This window comes from Poecilia reticulata, chromosome 18 (assembly GCF_904066995.2).
Source record: "Poecilia reticulata chromosome 18, P_reticulata-male-v2, whole genome shotgun sequence".
NCBI classification, from domain to species: Eukaryota; Metazoa; Chordata; class Actinopteri; order Cyprinodontiformes; family Poeciliidae; genus Poecilia; species Poecilia reticulata.
Window position 1 is genome coordinate 21,203,980 of NC_088847.1, and position 21,459 is coordinate 21,225,438.

Sequence of the window (21,459 nt, forward strand, 5' to 3'; positions counted from 1 at the left end):
ATGTAGCTACTGTATAAGAACTTCCTTTGTCCAAGTCTCCCTTTCAAAACACAAATACATGTTTCGTTACAGATATTTGCTGCAGGACGTCATGACTGCACTGATTGTGTTGCAGGGTATGATACTCATTTGACCTTGTTAATATTAGATCCAATTGTTTGACTATATGCGTTAATTTAGTTTGATTTGGGGTGTCCAAGGAATGTAGTTGGGTCCTTTGTCTGAAAAAGCGGTGCGTTGGCGCCATAGTCAAGAGTCCACTAAGGGGCTCTTTACATCCAATACAAGAGCAAGTGAAGGCGCACGGTTTCATCTGCGGTCATTCCTTCTCTTATAATTGTCCCTCTTATAAGGTAAGAAATAGGATCAATCTTTCAGGAGAATGATATGGATGAATGCTAGCCCTGTATGTGCGAGTTTGTTTGTATTTAGTTTGTTTTGTGTAACGAATTATTGGTTTAATGTGATGTGTGAAGAGTGTTTGGCTAGCTAACTTAGCTCTGTTCCTAACGGCAGTTAGCCGTTAGCAACATGTTCCGTTCGGCATCCGGCAGTTTGATTTGTTTAAATGGAAATAATAACTTGTGATTTTTATGAAGTAGTAGAAGTAATGTACTGTTCTTCGTCATTTTGATAGGAAATATATCTATTTTTTTCTTTATTAATTTAGTTCCGATAGTACCATAACGACATTAATTCAGAGTGAAATGTTTAAATATTGTTAAACAACTGTAATGTGAAGTACTTGATTTTGTCTAAAAAATGTATCGTCTAACTTGCAGTTAGAAAGGTTAAGAATTGTATGTGAAGAGATTTCTGTGTTAGCGCATGTTGAACTATTAGACTGATCCTGATTGTTTTGAGTAGACCTCAATTTAGGTTAGATTTAGACTCTTAGTTTAATCAATATATAACTTAATTAGTAGAACATTTTTTCTTATGATCCAGATTTCATTAAAATTAGTCTAATCGGTATTTTTTTTTATATTAGGTCACATTCTTAAGAGTGTATAAGTCATATATTCATCTGAAAATGTATTAGTTCATTATGACCAAAGAAGCTGAAAACTAATCAGAAAATATTGAGTGTAACAGATGTTTTGGTATTGAAACTGCTCATGTCTGTTTTATAAAATGTTTCTGTATGAAATGAACACATTTATTGTTCGTGCCCTGGGAAAGTGCACAGGGAGGATAGCTTAGACAGCGATGAATTCACCCCTTGGCCTTGGTAAACACCTGCATGGTCTCCGGCATGCAAAACATAATTACGTCATTACAGGCTATTTGAGACCACCGTTAAATAGTGCGTCAAAACACATCAGACAGTAAAAAAAAAACAACATGCCTTGATATAAAAGTAATGGAGCTAAAACAGCTAGTCAGATCTCTGGGGTGGAACTGTCTTAACACAGTGGTCTAGAAAGGTGCGTCTTCATATTTTTCTAAGTATTTTTCTAAGGTAATGAATTTCTTCCTTGTGGCTTTGGTTTCTGATGATTGTGTTGAACTGTTGATGTGATTTTAAGTGCTTGATTGTTTGAATAAAATTCAGTTTGATTGTGAAGTTGAACAGTGTGACTGTTGTCTTTGTGGTTTCACTTTTACACACGGCGTTAACGGACCTGGGGAGACGAGATAACAACGAGTAGCAATTATCTCGCTTTTTCAACAATATCCATTTTAGTAATCCAGTTCAAAAAGTGGAAATCATGTAATGTAATTATGTAATGTAATAAACATTCACTGCATGAAAAATAAGCACTTGGATGATTATTGCTTACACTTAATCAAAAAGGGATTTTAAATAAAAAAATATTTTTGAAACAAAAAGCAACAGAACTGGAATGTTTGCTCGTGTCATGTGAATCCCGTGGCTTCCAGTAATTAATGGGAGGAGAAAAGGAATGTATCCAAAAGTGAAACTAGCTTTCAGCAAGTTATACAAGAGAGTCCGCCAAGCAGCACTGCAGCACTATAAAGGAGGAGGCAAATAGGAGAGCAGATGAAGAAAAACATTTTGTTTATGAAAGACAGTACTCGGGGACATCTCCTGAAATGGTAAGTTTTTTTTAATACTGTTTTGTTGATTATTTTAAAGAACAAAATGAGGGTGGATTATAAAAGTACTCAGCTGCTCATATTTACAAGGCATTGATATTATCTTTGCTCATCGCCAACTGTTCACAAATTGTCATCACAGGCTTTGAAATAGACGATAGATACGATAGATCGTGTTGTAGCCTTGAAAACTGATATTAACATGTTCTTATTGTCTTACTGTTAAAGTATGCCAGTGATACTTCAATGATCTATTTAAAATTCATTTCAAATAAGCTGCTGATGAAATATAAAAAAAAAAATCTGGTAATCTTAATGAAAGGGCCTCAAGATGGTCAGTTACAAGTTCTCTTCAAGCAATGGAAGTTATGCTTTGCAATAAGCTGGTTGTTTTGTGGTAAGTTATTGAAAAAAATGTACTTTTTACTATTTAAATTCTCTTTCTGATTAAAATACACAGCGAGCGAAGTAGAAAGTTATTCATCTTCATCACAGAGCTCAATTGGCAATATATGCTGTCAGTACCACAGGGTACAGTTAAGTTTTTTTTTCCTATAATTGCCATCTCACCATATCTGGTATTGAAAGTTGTTGTTTTTGCAAAGGTACTGTAAATATCCAAAAGTGTGGCCTATGCTGCTCAGTTCAAGATTTGAGTTGTCATGGCACAAATCCCTATATTTTTAGTGCTTTTATATTTTTATGGACTGCATATTGATGAGTTAAGGACATTCTGCAGTTTGTCATTTCTGGAATGAAGATAAACATGACTTAGAAATATGCTCCTGGTATATTTTTAGACGACTTGATGTTTAGACAACTGCATAATTACTTCTCAATTGTCAAGTGTCACTTTAACCGGTAATGTCTCATTCTGTTTTACCTAAGATTGGAGCGGCTCCATTAATCTTTCCTCACTATCGTGGGACAGAATGTGGACAGGAATCTGAAAGTGTTTTGGAGCTGTAGTGAACTGTGCAATGATGTCTGAAGTGACACTCATCAAAGGAGAACCTTAAGGTTGTGGTTTTGATGGACTCAATAAACCCAGATACTTCATTTTGTCCTATAGAAATTCATTAGTGGCCCAAACATAATGATAAAACTTCAGGTCAGCTGATTGTTTAGCTGTACATACAAATCTATGTGGCACTTAGATTTTTTCTTTTTTTTAAACGTGCAACCTGATGGATCTAGGTAAGTCAGTCAAAAGACATACACCAATATCCACACATGAATTTTAATAGTAGCGTTGTTATTGTTTGGAGATTGTTGTGTTGTAAACAATGGACCAGTCAAGCAAGGCAGTCTGTCAGTCAAATCACTTGAGTAAAGTACGGCTTGTATTACAACTGAAGAGGTTGTGAAAAATGGGAAACAGTCATGCAGGATCTGCTAATGGAGATGAATCTGACCAGGCTTGTCCAAGATTTGCTCCTGCTGCTCTTTCATTTATCTAAACAGATTCATTCTATTTTTTTTTGTCCAAGTCTTTCAAAGCTTTTTGTGATTTCAGGCAACTGGCAGTGGGAGGAAAAATGTTCATCTGCAGGTGAGAGTCAAGAGGTTACTGATGGAAAACAATGTTTTTTTTTTCTGTTTTTTATTCAGAGAGAAGCTGCATAAATCATCAGCACAACAGTGGCTTTAGAGACTTTGGTTCCACAATGGACGTGCCCAGTCACGCAGTAAATATCCAAAATATAATACAAATGCAACTATCCATCCATCTATATGTGACATTTTCTCTTTTTATCGTAAGGAACTCAACCCTGACGATTCAACTGAGAACCAGTATCTCAAGGGAGAAGAGGACACTGCATCAGCATGTGCTGACTATGATGCTGACGATCAAAAGGCTGGTGCATATAATAAAGGTTAGTAAATTAAAGTTGAAAATGACAAAGTAAGAGAAAAATTATTGTTATCTTCACTTCTGTTGTTTGTGCCACATTTTCTCTGAGTCAACTTTTGGGGCATTGCTTATATAGAGATGGATGTGTTTGCTCACGCTTCTTTGCATAATGATTTAAGGTCTGTTTTCTTTATCTCCTTGGATGTAGAGCATCTGCAAACCTCAATTTAAACAAGACATCTCATATTCTCAATTGAAATCAGGTCTAAAGTCTAGCTAGACAGCTCCACTAGAGTTATTGTGGATCTTTGGGCCATTTCGCTTATCAATGCTTTCTTGCTCAGACTGTGAAATTAAGTTGCATGGCCGTGACAAACTGCAGATGCAGCACTTTAAAGATATTTAAAGTGCACTTTAAAGATATTTAAAGTGCTGCATTTTATTAATAATAACTGGAACACTGATAAACCCTTGGCTGAGTTATGGTGGTGGTGCAGGGATAAAACGTGACCCATGTATAGACACCTTAGTCCTCGACGTGGTCATCACAGGTTCATGTCCTGGCCCGAGGACCTTTGCCGCATGTCCTCCTTTCTCTCACAACTCGCTTTCCTGTCTGACAACTGTCCACTGAGGGCCAATAGTTCACAAAACCTTTAAAAAAGATATTTAAAGCTTTGGATTTTGTTTTATAACTGAGCCTGGATTTAAAGCTATGACATGCTGACTACTCTCTAAGGACTTCTAACAATTCTCTGAGGCAAGATCTAGAAAACTCAACCATAACTGATTAGTGCAATAGTGTCTTCATGGGTCTACCTTGAAAAAAAATCAAACGCTGCTTGTATTCTGACTAAAACCAGGAAGGTAGAGCGCATCACCCCATTTTTAAAGTTTCTACACTGGCTCCCTGTAGCTCAGGGAATAGACTTTAAAATACTGTTATTAGTTTAAAAATCACTGAATGTCTTGGCACCCCAACACATTAAAGATTTGCTGTTACATCAACCTTCCATACTCTGAAGAATCAGAACCAAACATGAAGAAGCTTCTATGCTTCTCTAATCTGGAACAAACATTAAGAAAACTGTGAAAATAATAAAACAATAACTTCCTTTAAATCAAGGCTAAAAAAATACATTTTTTTAGTGCTGCATTAAATTAATAACTGGAACACTGAAGAACCCTTGGCTGAGTTAGAGATTTTTTTTTCTCCTTCTCTTCATTCTGCCACTGAAATGGAATGTTTCTTCTTGCGTTTGTTTATTGTGTTATGTTTTATTGCTGAAACTGACTGGACTTAACATAAAATACACATTAAAAACCCATGTATCTTCTTGATCCACAGAGACCAAAGTTGAGAGCCTTTTGGAGGAGCTGGGTTTGGAGCAGTACCACAGAGAGAAGCTATCACTTAGCAACATACTTGGGCTTGATGAGAAGACAATTACTGATGACCCTGGTGAATGTAAATCAAATGTCCCATTGCATTTTCTCAAGAAATTAATGATGGTTAATGTGACTGCTAGAAATGGGAGGTGTGGTGTATCATTTGACTCAAAGGATCCTCTGTCTGAGTCAAACTGTAATGATGCATCAGATGGTACAGAGAGCAATTTTGATTATCTGTTTGAGAGCCCAAATAAGGTTGAAACGTTTAACCCTCTTGATTTAATCACTGCTCTGTTTTTGTGTTCTGATGGTTTTGTTCAGCAAGAACTGGCTCTAAAAATGTCCATGTGTCAGTTCTCTGTTCCTCTGCTGCTTCCTAACTGTGATACACAGCAGTGCACCCTCATGCTGTGGGCCATGAGAGACATTGTTAAGAAGTACAGACCTCCAGAACTTTCAGAATCAAAAGGTTTCATAGAAGAAAGAATAGTTCTTTCTGAACTTCCAATGATCTCATTTGTGAGACTGGGTGAGTGCTCTCTGTCCAAATCAGAGATCCTCAATAAACTTATATGCAACTCTCAGCAATACCATGACACCTTTGTTCACCATGACATGGAGTGTGGAGACGTTCAGAGAAGAATATCCAATGGACTGACTGAAATGACCTGGTACCTTCCCTGTGGAAACAAAAACATGGACATCTTCAGTGAACCAGTTGCTATAGCTAACCTTCGTGGAGACATTGCTTCATTTGAAACTCAATTCTCCTTTTTGTGTCAGACATCTGCTGCAGTTTTTGTTTTCTTTGATCAGCTGGACTCTGAGTGCAAACTGCTGATGAACAAAAACCACAAAGCTCAGATCTTCTTGGTGGGAAACCAACAGAGCAAAAACTTTAGAGGTGATTCTGTTAAAAAATTGGTAACCAGTCTGGCCTTGACTAAAAACAACATTCTAATAAAGACAAAACAGACAAATGGTGCAGATTTTGTGAAACTACTGAGAAAAAGGGTTAGCAATATAGTTAATAACTCAAAGAAGAAAATATCTATAGAACAGATGGCTGATGTTGCACATGAACTGGGAATTTTAGTAGATGAAGATTCTCCAGAGTGTCAGGATGGAAAGAAGAAAGCAGATGAAATCACTGCAGAGATTAAAGACATACTGAAATACAAAGACGATCAACTTCCTTTACAAGGTCGGTTGTGGAAGAAATTTACTTGTTTGGAAAAGGAAGAATTTCGTCTTCGAAAAGTTGGTTCTGAAGACATAGAAGATTACAAATGCAAACTTCAGAAAAAAAGAAAACAGCTGAGGCAACAGCAGAGTGTTTATTGGATGTCCAGAGCAATGATTTGTTTCATCACTTCGCTATTAAACAAAGAAACAGAAAGGTGCTACTTCCTGAAATGGATGAGAATAAACCTTGATAACGATTCTCGCCTAAAACTGTCTAACCTGAGGGAAATGTACAAAAAAAAATGCAGGGAATCTAAAAACAAACAGGAGATCAAAGAAATTGACCAACAACTTTCCAGCAGCTCACTGGGAATTGAGCACTTCTTCCGTGAAATGGGTCAGATCTACGAAGCTTCTCTTTACCTTCCAGAAACAGATCTATCTCGTCAACAACTGCAACATCTGCCCAAACTCTGTGCTCAGTTGTTGCTGGATGGATTTCCTCTTGAGCTTGTAGATGGAGATGCTTCCAACATTCCTCTCAGATGGGTGAGTGATGTTCTCTCTCAGCTCAATGACTTGGTGTCTCCAAAGAACAAGATCCTGGTCATCACAGTTCTTGGAGTTCAGAGCACAGGGAAGTCCACTCTCCTTAACACCATGTTTGGAGTCCAGTTTGCAGTCAGCAGTGGTCGATGCACTAGAGGTGCCTTCATGCTGCTCATCAAAGTCAATGAAGACTTCAAGAAAGTTCTCAACTGTGACTTCATGGTGATCATCGACACTGAAGGCTTAAAGTCAGCAGAGCTAGCACAGCTGGACAACAGCTATGAGCATGACAATGAGCTGGCAACACTTGTTGTTGGTCTGAGTGACATCACCATTATCAATATTGCCATGGAGAATTCAACAGAGATGAAAGACATCCTGCAGATAGTGGTGCATGCTTTCCTCAGGATGAAGGAGGTCGGCAAAAAGCCTCAATGTCAGTTTGTTCACCAGAACGTTTCTGATGTTTCAGCCCATGAGAAGAACCTGAGAGACAGGAAGCTGCTGTTAGAACAGCTGGATGAGATGACCCAGGCAGCAGCTAAGATGGAGAAGAAAGAGAAGAACAAGAGCTTCACTGATGTGATGGAGTATAATCCAGACACTGGGAACTGCTACATTCCTGGACTCTGGAATGGAAACCCACCAATGGCTCCAGTCAATGCAGGATACAGTGAGGCTGTCTATGAACTCAAGAAAAACATCATCCAACAGCTGGGAAAGTGTGGGTCAACTTCTAATAACATCTTGGAGTTCAGAGAGTGGATGACCAGCCTGTGGAACGCAGTGAAACATGAAAACTTCATCTTCAGCTTCAGAAACAGCCTGGTGGCTGATGCTTACATGAGGCTCTGCACAGAGTACAACAAATGGGAGTGGGAGTTCAAAAAAGAAATGTACAGTTGGGTCACCAAAGCAGAAACGAGGATTTCCAATTTTGGTACAGTTGCTGCAACGTCTGAAATATCTGACATGAATGAATTCATCACTGAGTTGAAAACTGAAGCAATCACAGAGCTGATCAAGTGGGAGACAAAGATCCTTGACAATCTGAAGAAATACTTTGAGCAGTTTGAAGGTCATGTTTATCTGGTTGAAGGATTCAGAGAGGAATTCTCCAACAGCATAAAGAGTCTTAGACAACAAACTGAAAGATCAGTGATCAACCAGATCACAGCAGCTGCTGAAATTAAAGAGGGATTGAAAGAACTCGACAAAATCAGGGCAACTTATACAGAAAAAATTGAGAAAGCAGTTTGTGATTTAATTGATGAATGTCGTAAGAAAAAAGTTGAAATGACGGACAGAGAGCTTGATGAAAGTTTTGATAAGATGTGGACTGAAACACTGAACACCTTGTCCTTCTCTAAACAGCAGACTTCAAATATCTTCACCAGTGTGTCCCTTCAGTTGCATACAAATCTTTCACACAAGGGAAGCCATGCATGTGAATTGCTGAGTAAAAAAAGGCTCAAAGACTGTGGACTGGAGCCTTTTACATACACACCTAAAGGAGTGGGTGAAAACATCAAGACTGTTTTTAGAGGACTTTTTACCTCGACGGATGTAATAAAGGCAAGACAAAAGATTGCTAACAGCATCATCTCTGCTTGCAATGACTGTATTACTGATAAAATCAATACAAAAACTAATTATCACGAGACTAATATGCAGGAGATCCTTCGCATCATTGATGAAAAGCTGAAAAATGCTGATGTTGACATAGACATTGAGTTTGAAGTGTCTCTGAAACAACACATCTGTGGATTTGCAGCCAGAAAGTTTCAGAAAATGCATGAAGATTTCATCCAAGAAAACGATCCTTACAAATGTCTGCAGAAAAACAAGGAAAGGTTTTGCATAGATTTCAAAGATGTCTTCCAAAAAAGAGACCAATCCCAGAGGAAAGCTGAAGAATTCACAAACCAATGTCTGAAACCTGCTGTTGAATATTTCATCTGTCGTTCTCTTGGTCCTGAAATTGTTGATAAAATGCTGATGAGAGAGGAGTTCAGCACACGAATGTCCTTCCAGTATTCAATTTTACTGGATCTGATCTCAAAAAGTGACTTTGAAAAATTTAAGAGCTACATTTGCTCATATGAAGTTTATGTAAAATCATGGATATCTGAGAGAATTAGGGAGAGTTTCTCCTCTCACTCTACTCTATGTGAGTTTGAGGACAAACATCTTAAGTCCTGCATCGACCTCATAAATGATGCCATTAAAAAGGTCAAAGCAGAAAAGTCTGACAGTCTGAGGATATTTGTTGTCAAGATCTGCACAGAACTTGGTGATAAACTGGTGATTTCTCAGAATGCTCTTAATGTCTTCATGGTTCTGAACAATGCTGATCAGGAACAGTTTGGTCACTGGCTCAATGTGTGTGTGGAGGAAATGACAGAAGCTCTTAGAGAAAAGTTTAAATCAACAAAGTTTGAAACAAAACTCTCACACCTCCATATGAAACCAGAGGATGAGCTTTTCACCAGAGTGATTGGTTGTGGCCAACAGTGTCCATTCTGTAAAATACCTTGTGATGCAGGTGGAGAAAACCACACTGTACACTTTGCTTCTCTGCATCGAACAGAAGGTTTAGGTCAGGTCAGGTGGAACAAGTCAAAAAAACTCACGACTGAAATCTGCTCTTCTCTTGTTATCAGTAACATGAGTTTTCGCTGCAGTGCCACAAAGAACAAATCCCATCCTTACAAACAATATCAGGAGATTTACCCAGACTGGAATATTCCTCCAGATGTGAGCCTTGAAGCATCAGATTATTGGAAATATGTGATGGCCACATACAATGAGGAATTTGCTGAAGAATATGAAGCACTGCCTGCTGACATTCCTGATGCTTGGAAGAGAATCACAAACGAACAGGCAAAGGAAAGCCTCAAGAAGTCATTCAACATCAAATGAAATTATAACTCATGTTTAGTTGTAAGAACGCAATAGGTTCTTGCATGTAGAGTATTTTTGTCCTTTGTTTTACCATTTTTTAAAAGGTCCTCTAATTTACACGTTGGGTTCACCACTTTCACGAAAGACAAAATAAACAGCTTTGGCCTAATTTACTACAGAGCTACTTATTCTTTTTGAAATCACTGATCATTTATAATTTTAACATTTTGTCATTCTATTTTTTCATTAACTTCTGTTTGCAAATTATCTTGTCGGAAAATATTTATAATCTTAAAAAATTTTATAAATGTGCTACTCCATTAGATGGATAATTGGAGAGTTGCAATATAGACTAAATGTTTATTATCAACTTGATGAAATCATCTCTCCACAGTCATTACATGATTCAGTAGGGCGGCTGCAGCAAAGTCAATGACTTGACGCATTTTGCTGAGTTTCCTTAGATAAAGTTTAACCAAATAAATACTAATCTGAGCATAGCTTTACTGATTCATAACTTAAGTCAAATTAGAATGTATTTAACTTTAAATCTGTTGTTATAATGTAGTTGAACCAATTATATATTTCTGTATATTAAATGACTTTTGTATTCCAAACTGCCTTGAGATTACATTTGCTGTGAATTAGTGCTAACAAATTTAATTGAACTAAGAGTTATGTCAATTTATTTTTGTTTTGGTTATTTTTGACGTATGGGTGCAGGAATGTCATGAAATAAATGTTCTTATTCATATGTGATTCTTGAGTTTATCTCTATTAATCTGTTTTCTTGATGCTCATTTGAGTGTATTGTTTATATTGCTCTCTCTCTTCAGCTCCTTCGCTTTGTGCATCTGCCTTTCATTGTTTTGATTTTGCTCATCTGGTTTCTATTAAACCAATCTCAACTTCCACCAACATCTCTACTCTACATCGTCTCAAACTCCATTCCTTGAGGGTTGGAATCCTGCAACTTTTAGACATGTCCTTCGTCCTACAAACTAGAATTAAATGACTGACCTTCCTCACTAGCATGCAGTCAATCTCTGCAGAGCTCTGCTAATGATCTAATATTGTAGCCAGTTGTGCTGAAGCAGAGAAATCCCTCGAGGGCTTAAGTATGAAATCACGGATTTAAGCTCTGTGGTTTATTTGTTCATTATTGGATTCTACTGATGTTGGTGTTTGAGTTTTGCTTATGAATCTTAATCAAATTGTTCCACCATATGTCTGACTTCATCATGTTGTATCAGGATAAATGTATCAGCATTTATTATCAAATGTGACAGATAAATGCAGTTAAAATCAATTCAAAGTTTTACATAACTTGCTTTTTGTCAAATCCCTCTCTAGTACTGTGCTGACTTGATGTGTTGTGCTATTTGCATTAAATGCAACCCTAACTAAATGAATTAATGTCGTAGCAGCTGATGCTCTGCTTTCTTCTGCAAACAAAGCTCTAGGCATCATATTTGGTTAAAATTATTTATATTCAATAAATAATAAAAGTGGACTTGTTTGTGACATGTTTAATAAAATATATTGTGGATCTAGAGAACTCTTGTTTTTGTTAAAAGGTTTTCAGAATTCAGAAAGAACAACTTCATGATAATATTTGTTGCATATTTAAAATAATCTTGGATTTACTTGGATTTCAGTCAGGTGCCAAATGATAGTTTCATCAGTCTGATTATATTCTTACTTTATATCATTTCATAGAGCTCCTTCAATAAAACAATTGCCCCTGTTACGTCAATCCGCGTTTCCCCATCAGATACCGTTCCCCCTGCGTCTTCTTGCCGCTCCGCCCCGCCCACGCGGCAAAATACGCGCGTGCTCGTGATGAGCACTGAGAAAGCACGCGCGTAGGGAACTACGGACACCGTGAAGCTCAAACAACATGTTTCGGCAAAGTTGACACTTTCTTCACGTTTTTGCGGGAAAAAAATAGTAATGATAAATACATATGTCACATATATTATAATTATATATATATATATATATAATTAAAGCTCAAACAATATGTTTCGGCAAAGTTGTCACTTTCTTCACGTTTTAGTTTTAGCGGGAAACTAATAACAGCAACAATAATAATAATAAATAATAGTAATGATAAATACATATATGCCACATATATATTATAATTATTATAAATGTATATATGTGTTTAGTTATATATACATATATATATTTATGAAATAAAAACAGGGCAATGTATTTTAATGCTCGATATTACCCATCAGATACTGTTCCCCTTGTTTTACAGTGGGGGAACGGTATCTGATGGCCATATTTCACCCATCAGATACCGTTCCCCCTGTGTTAAAATCCCCCATCAGATACCGTTCCCCTCTTTATTGCTGGTCTTTAAATGCATAAACTATAAATCTATCTTCTATAAACATATCTTTTAGGAATAAATCTACTCCGCCAGTGAAACTCTTAGAGCAACAGAGACGCTTGCTGCAATACGGTAAAAAATAAAAAGTGTTTTTTTTATTATTATTATTATTTTTCTAAAACATTAGCAAGAAATTATTAAAAAGTTTACCAGACTGTTGCGGGGTTGAACAGTCTGCCTGGCTTAACATCAGTCCAACGTTCAACCCCGTAATAAAACCACTGTTTTTGCAACAGGGTTGAACGTTACAAAAACATTCAACCCAGTCAAGTATTGACTAGGTATTGTACTAATAAAGATGTGAAACCTTAAAAGATGCCTGTAATTCAACTCAACTAGCTAGAAAGCTTTAGTGCTTGAAAAATATCCATCTGGTCATCTGATGCACTAATATTCACCCGAATGAATATTGGATCAGCAATTAACATAAATGTTGATTTCTCCCCACAGCTTAATGCCATCATCTGAAGACAGAGCAGAAGCTTTTCCATGAACTTATGTATTCATCTCTGGTTAGCTGCATTGTGGTCTACAGCAAGAGGGAAGTATGACAGACACAAGTTGTTGTTATTGTTGTTGTTGCTGTTCTTCTGGTTTCCATCAATGCCAGAAGGCTACAGCACAGCATTCATCCCCACTCCTAAGCCACATCGACACAGATGCACCAAATGTTATCCAGACACAACCTCCCCAATTAGCCCAAAGAAAGGAAGAAGTAGATTTTGAACATAGAACCTCCAGGTCTGCAGAAAACATATTCTACAACCCGGGGAATGGCAACACCAATAACAACTTCCACAATCCCAATGAGAAAATTTTTCAGAATCAAGAAAAAAAGGAAACTGAAAGAACAAGTAAGCCTCCTGCAACACCTGCACACACTTGTTATTACAATAGCTAAACAAAAAGCTGATTAGAAACACAGCATTAAATATTGTGGTTTAATTAAATATTGGTGTTTCTGAACACTTTCACTTTGAGTCTGCCCCATATTTAACTTAAGAACAACAACCAATATTGGGAAGTACGGTTTCACCTGGTTAGTCTCCCTGCCTTTATACAGGGCATGAATGATGGTTCACCAGTGGAAATCAAGAGGTTAAAGATGCAAATAAAAGTCAAAGCATTTATACAATTCTTCTTTCAGAAAGAATCCGCATAAATAATCAGCAGGATTGTGCCAAAGGGTCCACTTCCTTAATAGAGGTACGCAAAAACATTTTAAACGTCCAAAATATACTAGAAATAATGTAACTATTAATCCATCCAATAAGTGATATTTAAATTGTGTGTTTTTTGTTATTCATCTTCAGGAATCAAGTACTGAAGCTCAATGTGGGAATATTAATAGTGGGAGAAAAGGCAACCCGGCATCTACACGTGACCTCTCTGATCCTCACAACCAAAATACTGGTGCAGATGATAACGGTCAGTAAAATAAACTTGAAAATTAAAATAAAGGTAAAAAATGCTGTCTCAATTTATTTAGGCAATATTTTTCTATCCTAATTTCTGTTGTTACTATTCTGCGTCTTTAATAAAGTTGATTGATTGATAGCCTCCCCGAGTCAGTACTTTGTAGGGCGTGCATCCACCAGTTTTGCACATCTAGAGACAGACATGTTTCTTAGTTGCTCAAGCTCAGTCAGACTGGATGCAGAGCATATGGAAACTTGTAGGGAGCTCCTTCAGATTTACCATGGACCTTATGGCTGCTTTTCAGGTCAGTGCTGCTCACCAATCAAACCTACAGTGTCAGAACAACTGGAAGACCTATATTGAGTTTTTATTAATGTAATAACTGTACATTTTTTGTTCCACTTGAAAATTGTGTACTAATTCTTCTTGACCTGTCCCATTGTAATCCCATTGCTGGTATGCATTCATCTTTTGGATGGCCTATAATGCACTCCTTTGTGTTAGAAAATTTGTGTTTTTGGACTTACTGACAAAATTTACCCAGCGGTACTGTTCCAATTATAAAGTGATTAAAATGATTCGAGATTTAAGCTAGAGAACAGGCTTTTTTAAAATTATTTGTTATTTTCTTCTTTACCAGGAACTGATCTGAAGAAGCTTTTGGAAGATCTGGGTTTGGATCAGTTCTACAAGGAGAAGCTGTCACTCAGCAAGATCCTGGAGATCAATGAGAAAACCATCAATGATGAGCCTCCAAAGTGTAAATCTGATCTTCTATGGTATTTTCTTAAGAAAATAATGATGGTGAATGTGACAGTGAGAAAGATAAAATGCATATCAGCTACTGAATCTGACTGTGATGTTGAATTAAATACTGGTGAGTTTAATTCTGATGATCTTCTTGCCAGTTCAAATGTTCATGACTCTCTAAATCCTCTTGATTTAATCACTGCTCTCTTCCTGTGTTCTGATGGTTTTGTTCATCAAGAGTTGGCTCTAAAAATGTCCATGTGTCAGTTCTCTGTTCCTCTGCTGCTTCCTAACTGTGATACACAGCAGTGCACCCTGATGCTGTGGGCCATGAGAGACATTATTAAGAAGTACAGACCTCCAGAACTTTCAGAATCAAAAGGCTTCATAGAAGAAAGAATAGTTCTTTCTGAACTTCCAATGATCTCATTTGTGAGACTGGGTGAGTGCTCCCTGTCCAAATCAGAGATCCTCAATAAACTTTTAAACAACCCAGATGACACCTTTGTTCACCATAACATGGAGTGTGGAGACATTCAGAGAAGAATATCCAATGGACTGACTGAAATGACCTGGTACCTTCCCTGTGGAAACAAAAACATGGACATCTTCAGTGAACCAGTTGCTATAGCTAACCTTCGTGGAGACATTGCTTCATTTGAAACACAATTCTCCTTTTTGTGTCAGACATCTGCTGCAGTTTTTGTTTTCTTTGACCAGCTGGACTCTGAGTGCAAACTGCTGATGAACAAAAACCACAAAGCTCAGATCTTCTTGGTGGGAAACCAGCAGAGTGAGAACTTTAGTGTTGATTCAGTAAAAAAACTGGCAACCAGTCTGGCCTTGACTAAAAACAACATTGTAATAAAGACAAAACAAACAAATGATGCAGATTTTGTCAATCTATTGAGGAAAAGAATCAGTGATGTAGTTGATAACCCACAGAGGAAGATATCTGTAGAGCAGATGGCTGATGTTGCACATAAACTGGAAATCATAGTTGATGAAGATTCTCCAGAGTGTCAGGATGGAAAGATGAAAGCAGATGAAATTACTGCAGAGATTCAAGACATACTGAAATACAAAGAAGATCAACTTCCTTTACAAGGCAAAATATGGAAGGAATTGACTTGCTTGGAAAAGAAAGAATTTCGTCTTCGGAAAGTTGGTTCAGAAAACATAGAAGAATATAAATGCAAACTTCAGAAACAGAGAAAAGAACTGAGGAAAAGGCAGAATAATCATGCAATGTCCAAAGTAATGTTATGCTTCATTAGTGCAACATCCAGCAAACGTTTAGAGAGGTGTTATTTTCTGAAATGGATGAGAATGAACCTTGACAACTTGTCTCGAACAAAACTTTCTGGTCTCAGGGAGCTTTACAAGGAAAAATGCAGAGACTCTGAAAACAAACAGGAGATCAAAGAAATTGACCAACAACTTTCCAGCAGCTCACTGGGAGTTGAGCACTTCTTCCGTGAAATGGGTCAGATCTACGAAGCTTCTCTTTACCTTCCAGAAACAGATCTATCTCGTCAACAACTGCAGCATCTGCCCAAACTCTGTGCTCAGTTGTTGCTGGATGGATTTCCTCTTGAGCTTGTAGATGGAGATGCTTCCAACATTCCTCTCAGATGGGTGAGTGATGTTCTCTCTCAGCTCAATGACTTGGTGTCTCCAAAGAACAAGATCCTGGTCGTCACAGTTCTTGGAGTTCAGAGCACAGGGAAGTCCACTCTCCTTAACACCATGTTTGGAGTCCAGTTTGCAGTCAGCAGTGGTCGATGCACTAGAGGTGCCTTCATGCTGCTCATCAAAGTCAATGAAGACTTCAAGAAAGTTCTCAACTGTGACTTCATGGTGATCATCGACACTGAAGGCTTAAAGTCAGCAGAGCTAGCACAGCTGGACAACAGCTATGAGCATGACAATGAGCTGGCAACATTTGTTGTTGGTCTGAGTGACATCACCATTCTCAATATTGCCATGGAGAATTCAACAGAGATGAAAGACATCCTGCAGATAGTGGTGCATGCTTTCCTCAGGATGAAGGTGGTCGGCAAAAAGCCTCAATGTCAGTTTGTTCACCAGAACGTTTCTGATGTTTCAGCCCATGAGAAGAACCTGAGAGACAGGAAGCTGCTGTTAGAACAGCTGGATGAGATGACCCAGGCAGCAGCTAAGATGGAGAAGAAAGAGAATAACAAGAGCTTCACTGATGTGATGGAGTATAATCCAGACACAGGGAACTGCTACATTCCTGGACTCTGGAATGGAAACCCACCAATGGCTCCAGTCAATGCAGGATACAGTGAGGCTGTTTATGAACTCAAGAAAAACATCATCCAACAGCTGGGAAAGTGTGAGTCAACTTCTAATAACATCTTGGAGTTCAGAGAGTGGATAACCAGCCTGTGGAACGCAGTGAAACATGAAAACTTCAGCTTCAGAAACAGCCTGGTGGCTGATGCTTACATGAGGCTCTGCACAGAGTACAACAAATGGGAGTGGGAGTTCAAAAAGGAAATGTACAGCTGGGTCACCAAAGCAGAAACGAGAATTTCCAATTTTGGTAAATTTACGGCAACATCTGAAATCTCTGACATGAATGAATTCATCATTGAGTTGAAAACTGAAGCAACCACAGAGCTGACCAAGTGGGAGACAAAGATCCTTGACAATCTGGAGAAATACTTTGAGCAGCCAGAAGGTCATGTTTATCTGGTTGAAGGATACAGAGAGGAATTCTCCAACAGCATAAAGAGTCTTAGACAACAAACTGAAAGATCAGTGTTCAACCAGGTCACTGCAGCAGCTGATATTAAAGAGGGATTGAAAGAACTTGACAAAATCAGGGCCAATTATACAGAAGTAATTGAGGAAGCAGTTTGTGCTTTAATTGATGAATGTCGTAACAAAAAAGTTGAAATGATGGACAGAGAGCTTGATGAAAGTTTTGATAAGATGTGGACTGAAACACTGAACACCTTGTCCTTCTCTAAACAGCAGACATCAGATATCTTCACCAGTGTTTCCTTTCAGTTGCGAACAAATCTTTCTCCCAAAGGAAGCCATGCATGTGAACTGCTGAGTGAAAAAGGCCTCCAAGACTGTGGACTGGAGCCTTTTACATACACATACAAGGGACACTTCAAAACTGCTTTAAGAGGACTCTTTACCTTGACAGATCTAATAAAAGCAAGACAAAAAATTGCTGACAGCATCATATCTGCTTGCAATGACTGCATTAGTGATAAAATCAAGAGAAAAACTAATTATCATGATACTTACATCCAGGAGATTCTTCACATCATTGATGAGAAGCTGAACAAAGCTGATGTTGACACTGACATTGAGTTTGAAGTGTCTCTGAAACAACACATCTGTGGATCTGCAGCCAGAAAGTTTCAGAAAATGCATGAAGATTTTATACAAGAAAATGATCCTTACTGGTGTCTGCAGAAAAACAAGAGAAAATTCTGCACAGATTTCAAAGATGTCTTCCATGAAAGAGATCAATGCCAGAAGAAAGCTGAAGAATTCACAAACCAAAGTTTGAAACCTGCTGTTGAAGATTTCATCTGTCGTTCTCTTGGTCTTGATATTGTTGATAAAATGCTGATAAGAGAGGAGTTCAGCACACGAATGTCCTTCCAGTATTCAATTTTATTGGATCTGATTTCAAAAAGTGACTTCAAATGCTTTCTGAGCTACATATGTTCATATGATGATTATGTAAAATCATGGATATCTGATAGAATTAGGCAGATTTTCTCCTCTGGGTCTACAGTTTGTGAGTTTGAGGACAAATATCTTAAGTGCTGTATCGACCACATAAATGCTGCCATTAATAAGGCAAAAGCGGAAAACACTATCAGTCTGAGGACATTTGTTGAAAATATCTGCACAGAACTTGGTGATAAACTGGTGATTTCCCAGGATTCTCTTGATGCCTTCATGGTTCTGAACAATGCTGACCAGAAACAGTTTGCTCACTGGCTCAATGGGTGTGTGGAGGAAATGACAGAAGCCCTCAGAGTTGAATTTAAAAACATCAAGTTTGACTCTAAACTCTCACATCTTTATGTAAAACCACAGAATGAACTTTTCACCAAAGTGGTCGGTTGTGGCAAACAGTGTCCATTCTGCAAAATACCCTGTGATGCAGGTGGAGAAGCCCACACTCAACACTTTGGTTCTCTGCATCGACCAGAGGGTTTAGGTCAGTTCAGATGGGAACACTCAAAAAAACTCATGACTGACATCTGTTCTTCTCTTGTCATCAGTGACATGCGTTTTCGCTGCAGTGCCACAAAGGGTGAATGGCATTATTACAAAAAATATAGGGAGATTTATCCAAACTGGAATATTGCTCCAGATGTGAGTCTTGAGGCATCAGATTATTGGAAATATGTGATGGCCACATACAATGAGGAATTTGCTCAAGAATATGATGCAGAGCCTGGAGACATTCCTGAAGCTTGGAAGAAAATTACAGAAAAACGTGCAAAGGAAAGTCTCAAGGAGTCGTTTAACATCAAGTGAAAACATAATTCATGTCTAGTTGTAAGAAAGTAAGTGGTTCTTGTATGTAGATCAGTTTTGCTTCTTTTTATTTTTATTTTTTTAAAGTCCACCTAATTTACACATTGAGCTCATCCCAGTAAAGACAAAATAAACTGCTTCAGCCTAATTTACTGTCTCTTATTTTTATTATGGATCATTTATTATTTTAGCATTGTATTGTTCTTTAACCTTTATTTGCATCTTGTCTGAAATTTAATAGACTTATTAAAAATGATCTGGATGTGCTACTATGTTGGATGAATGTTTGGAAAGTTTCAGTTTAAATTAATTGTACAATGTTGACGACTTAATCAAACCAACTCTGTCACTTGATGCTCTCTGAGTTTCCATAGAAATAAAATGTTTAATTAAATGACATGTTAAACTGAGCCTATGTTCACAGATTTATAAGTTGGGTTAAAATGAATTGCAATGTGATTTTATATCTGCCTACATGATCGGTGTATTTGATTATGTATTCCGATAGATAAACTGGGTGTGTTGCATACAAATGACCTTCAGATTAAAATTGTTGCGAGTCAGCACTCTAAAAAGAAAAAGTTGAACCAACTTAATTGAATTGCTTCTATGGGTAACAAGCAGTTCAATTAAGTTTATCAAACTTAATTTATTAAGTTTAACCAATTCAATATATTCTAATCATCCAACTCAATTTGTTAATTTTTTTAACAAATTTATTAAGTAGGTTTAAGATAACAGATTTAAGTCACTTTTACTCAAATTATTTAGTTTACTTCAAAGAAAATGGTAAATGGACTGAACTTACACAGCCCTTTTCCAGTCACTTTGACTACTCAAAGCACTTCACATTAGAGTCACATTCACACATATCCATATCGATATGTGGCAGGAGGGAGCTGGAATTGAACCTAGAACCTTCCGATCACAAGACGACTCTACCCACAGAGCCACAGTCGCTTACTGGGGAATCTGTCCCTGTAAGCTTGAGTCATGGTCAGAAGTGGGAAACATATATGGTATTGACCTTAATTATTTCAAGTAAAGTAAAACTAAAAAGTTCCTTTAAGAAAAAGATTTGTAACTTTTTAATTAGAGTATATATAGAGGACACTGTAAAAAGAGTTTTTCAAAATATTTAGTTTGGAACTACTTAAGTTTGAGTTGACTTTCTGTAGAATTAAGACAAAAATATTTTAAATGTTTATTAGAAGAAAGTTTAATACAAAATCTAGTATTAAACTTAATAAATTAAGTTTGATAAACTTAATCGAATTGCTTGTTACCTATGGAAGCAATTCAATTAAGTTGGTTCAACTATTTAGTGCAAGTTTTGAGTTAAATGAACACAAAAAAGTAAGTTGGCATAGCAAAAGCAATGCTCATTTGATTTTCTATATTCAATATTAGTTTTTTCCTTGTGTGTATTGTTTATATTGATATTTCTTTTCAACTTCTTAGGCTTTTCTTGGCTGCCTGTCATTGTTTTGATTTACCTCTACTGGTTTCAAATTCACCAATCACACATCTCGTTAATTTTGTTCATTGTTGGATTCGACTCCTGTTTCTGTTCTGGTTTTGCTCGTGGTTCCTCTTCAACATATTGTTCCACCACACACCTGCCTACATCCTCAAATGTGACGGATAAATCCAGTTCAACTTCCATAACTTGCTTTTTGTCATACACCTTTGTTGTACTCTGCTTTGAATGTTGTGCTAATTGTGTTGAATGTTGTTTTTTTGTCAACTAAATGAACAGAATATTATAGCAATTCATCCACTTCTTTCTGAACAAATGAGTTGCTCAATGTCAGCTCTGGTTAAAAGTAATTATTTTTAATAAATAGTAAGTAAAAGTCAATGATTTCTGGCATGTCTAATAAACCATATGTTTTGTGAGTCACTAGCCTCTTTCTAGTTTGTTTTAAAAGATCTGCAGCATTCACTTGAAACAATTTCATAGTGGTATTTGTTACATGTCTAATAAAGCAAAGCCAATCACACATCTAGTTAATTTTGTTCATTGTTGGATTCTACTCCTGTTTGCTCTATTCTATTTACAAAGCCACTAAAGAAAAAACAGTGTGTCAAGTTTTTCAGGTTTGGTTTGCTGTGCGATTCCCCACTTGAAAGGAATAGTTTCCACTGTGAAATTTGAACTGGATTTCATTCTGAGCCTTTACTGCTGTTGACTCATCTTTATTTTTTGTATGATGGTCCACATAGCAGATAGGTGAAAAACCTCAAAAGAAATAAAAACACATCCATTACATTCTGAAATTAACAAGATAAACACATTGTGAATAATCAGATTTTTACCCCCTTTAAACCAGTTATTTCAAAAGTATAATAAATAGAAAATATTTTATAGAAAAATTCAACAGCAATAAATAAATTA

At 37.1% G+C, this 21,459-nt stretch overlaps 2 protein-coding genes across 6 annotated transcripts; both read left to right on the forward strand.

Annotated features, from left to right (window-relative positions):
- Positions 1 to 235: 235 nt before the first annotated feature.
- On the forward strand, positions 236 to 11,896 carry LOC103480628 (up-regulator of cell proliferation-like). 5 transcript variants are annotated; one of them, XM_081599793.1, is made up of 4 exons: positions 236 to 2,061; positions 3,578 to 3,613; positions 3,824 to 3,938; positions 5,265 to 11,896. In XM_081599793.1, the coding sequence occupies exons 1-4, from the start codon at positions 2,059 to 2,061 to the stop codon at positions 9,962 to 9,964; spliced, it is 4,854 nt and encodes a 1,617-aa protein (XP_081455919.1). In that variant the 5' UTR covers positions 236 to 2,058; the 3' UTR covers positions 9,965 to 11,896. The 5 variants fall into 5 exon arrangements, with proteins under 5 accessions (XP_081455919.1, XP_017165814.2, XP_081455920.1 ...); XM_017310325.2 differs by lacking the exon at positions 3,578 to 3,613 and adding an exon at positions 3,673 to 3,749; XM_081599794.1 differs by lacking the exon at positions 3,578 to 3,613 and adding an exon at positions 3,673 to 3,734.
- A 2,116-nt stretch (positions 11,897 to 14,012) lies between these two features.
- On the forward strand, positions 14,013 to 20,960 carry LOC145548900 (up-regulator of cell proliferation-like). Its single transcript, XM_081599986.1, has 2 exons — positions 14,013 to 14,070; positions 14,407 to 20,960. The coding sequence occupies exons 1-2, from the start codon at positions 14,013 to 14,015 to the stop codon at positions 19,059 to 19,061; spliced, it is 4,713 nt and encodes a 1,570-aa protein (XP_081456112.1). The 3' UTR covers positions 19,062 to 20,960.
- Positions 20,961 to 21,459: the final 499 nt, after the last annotated feature.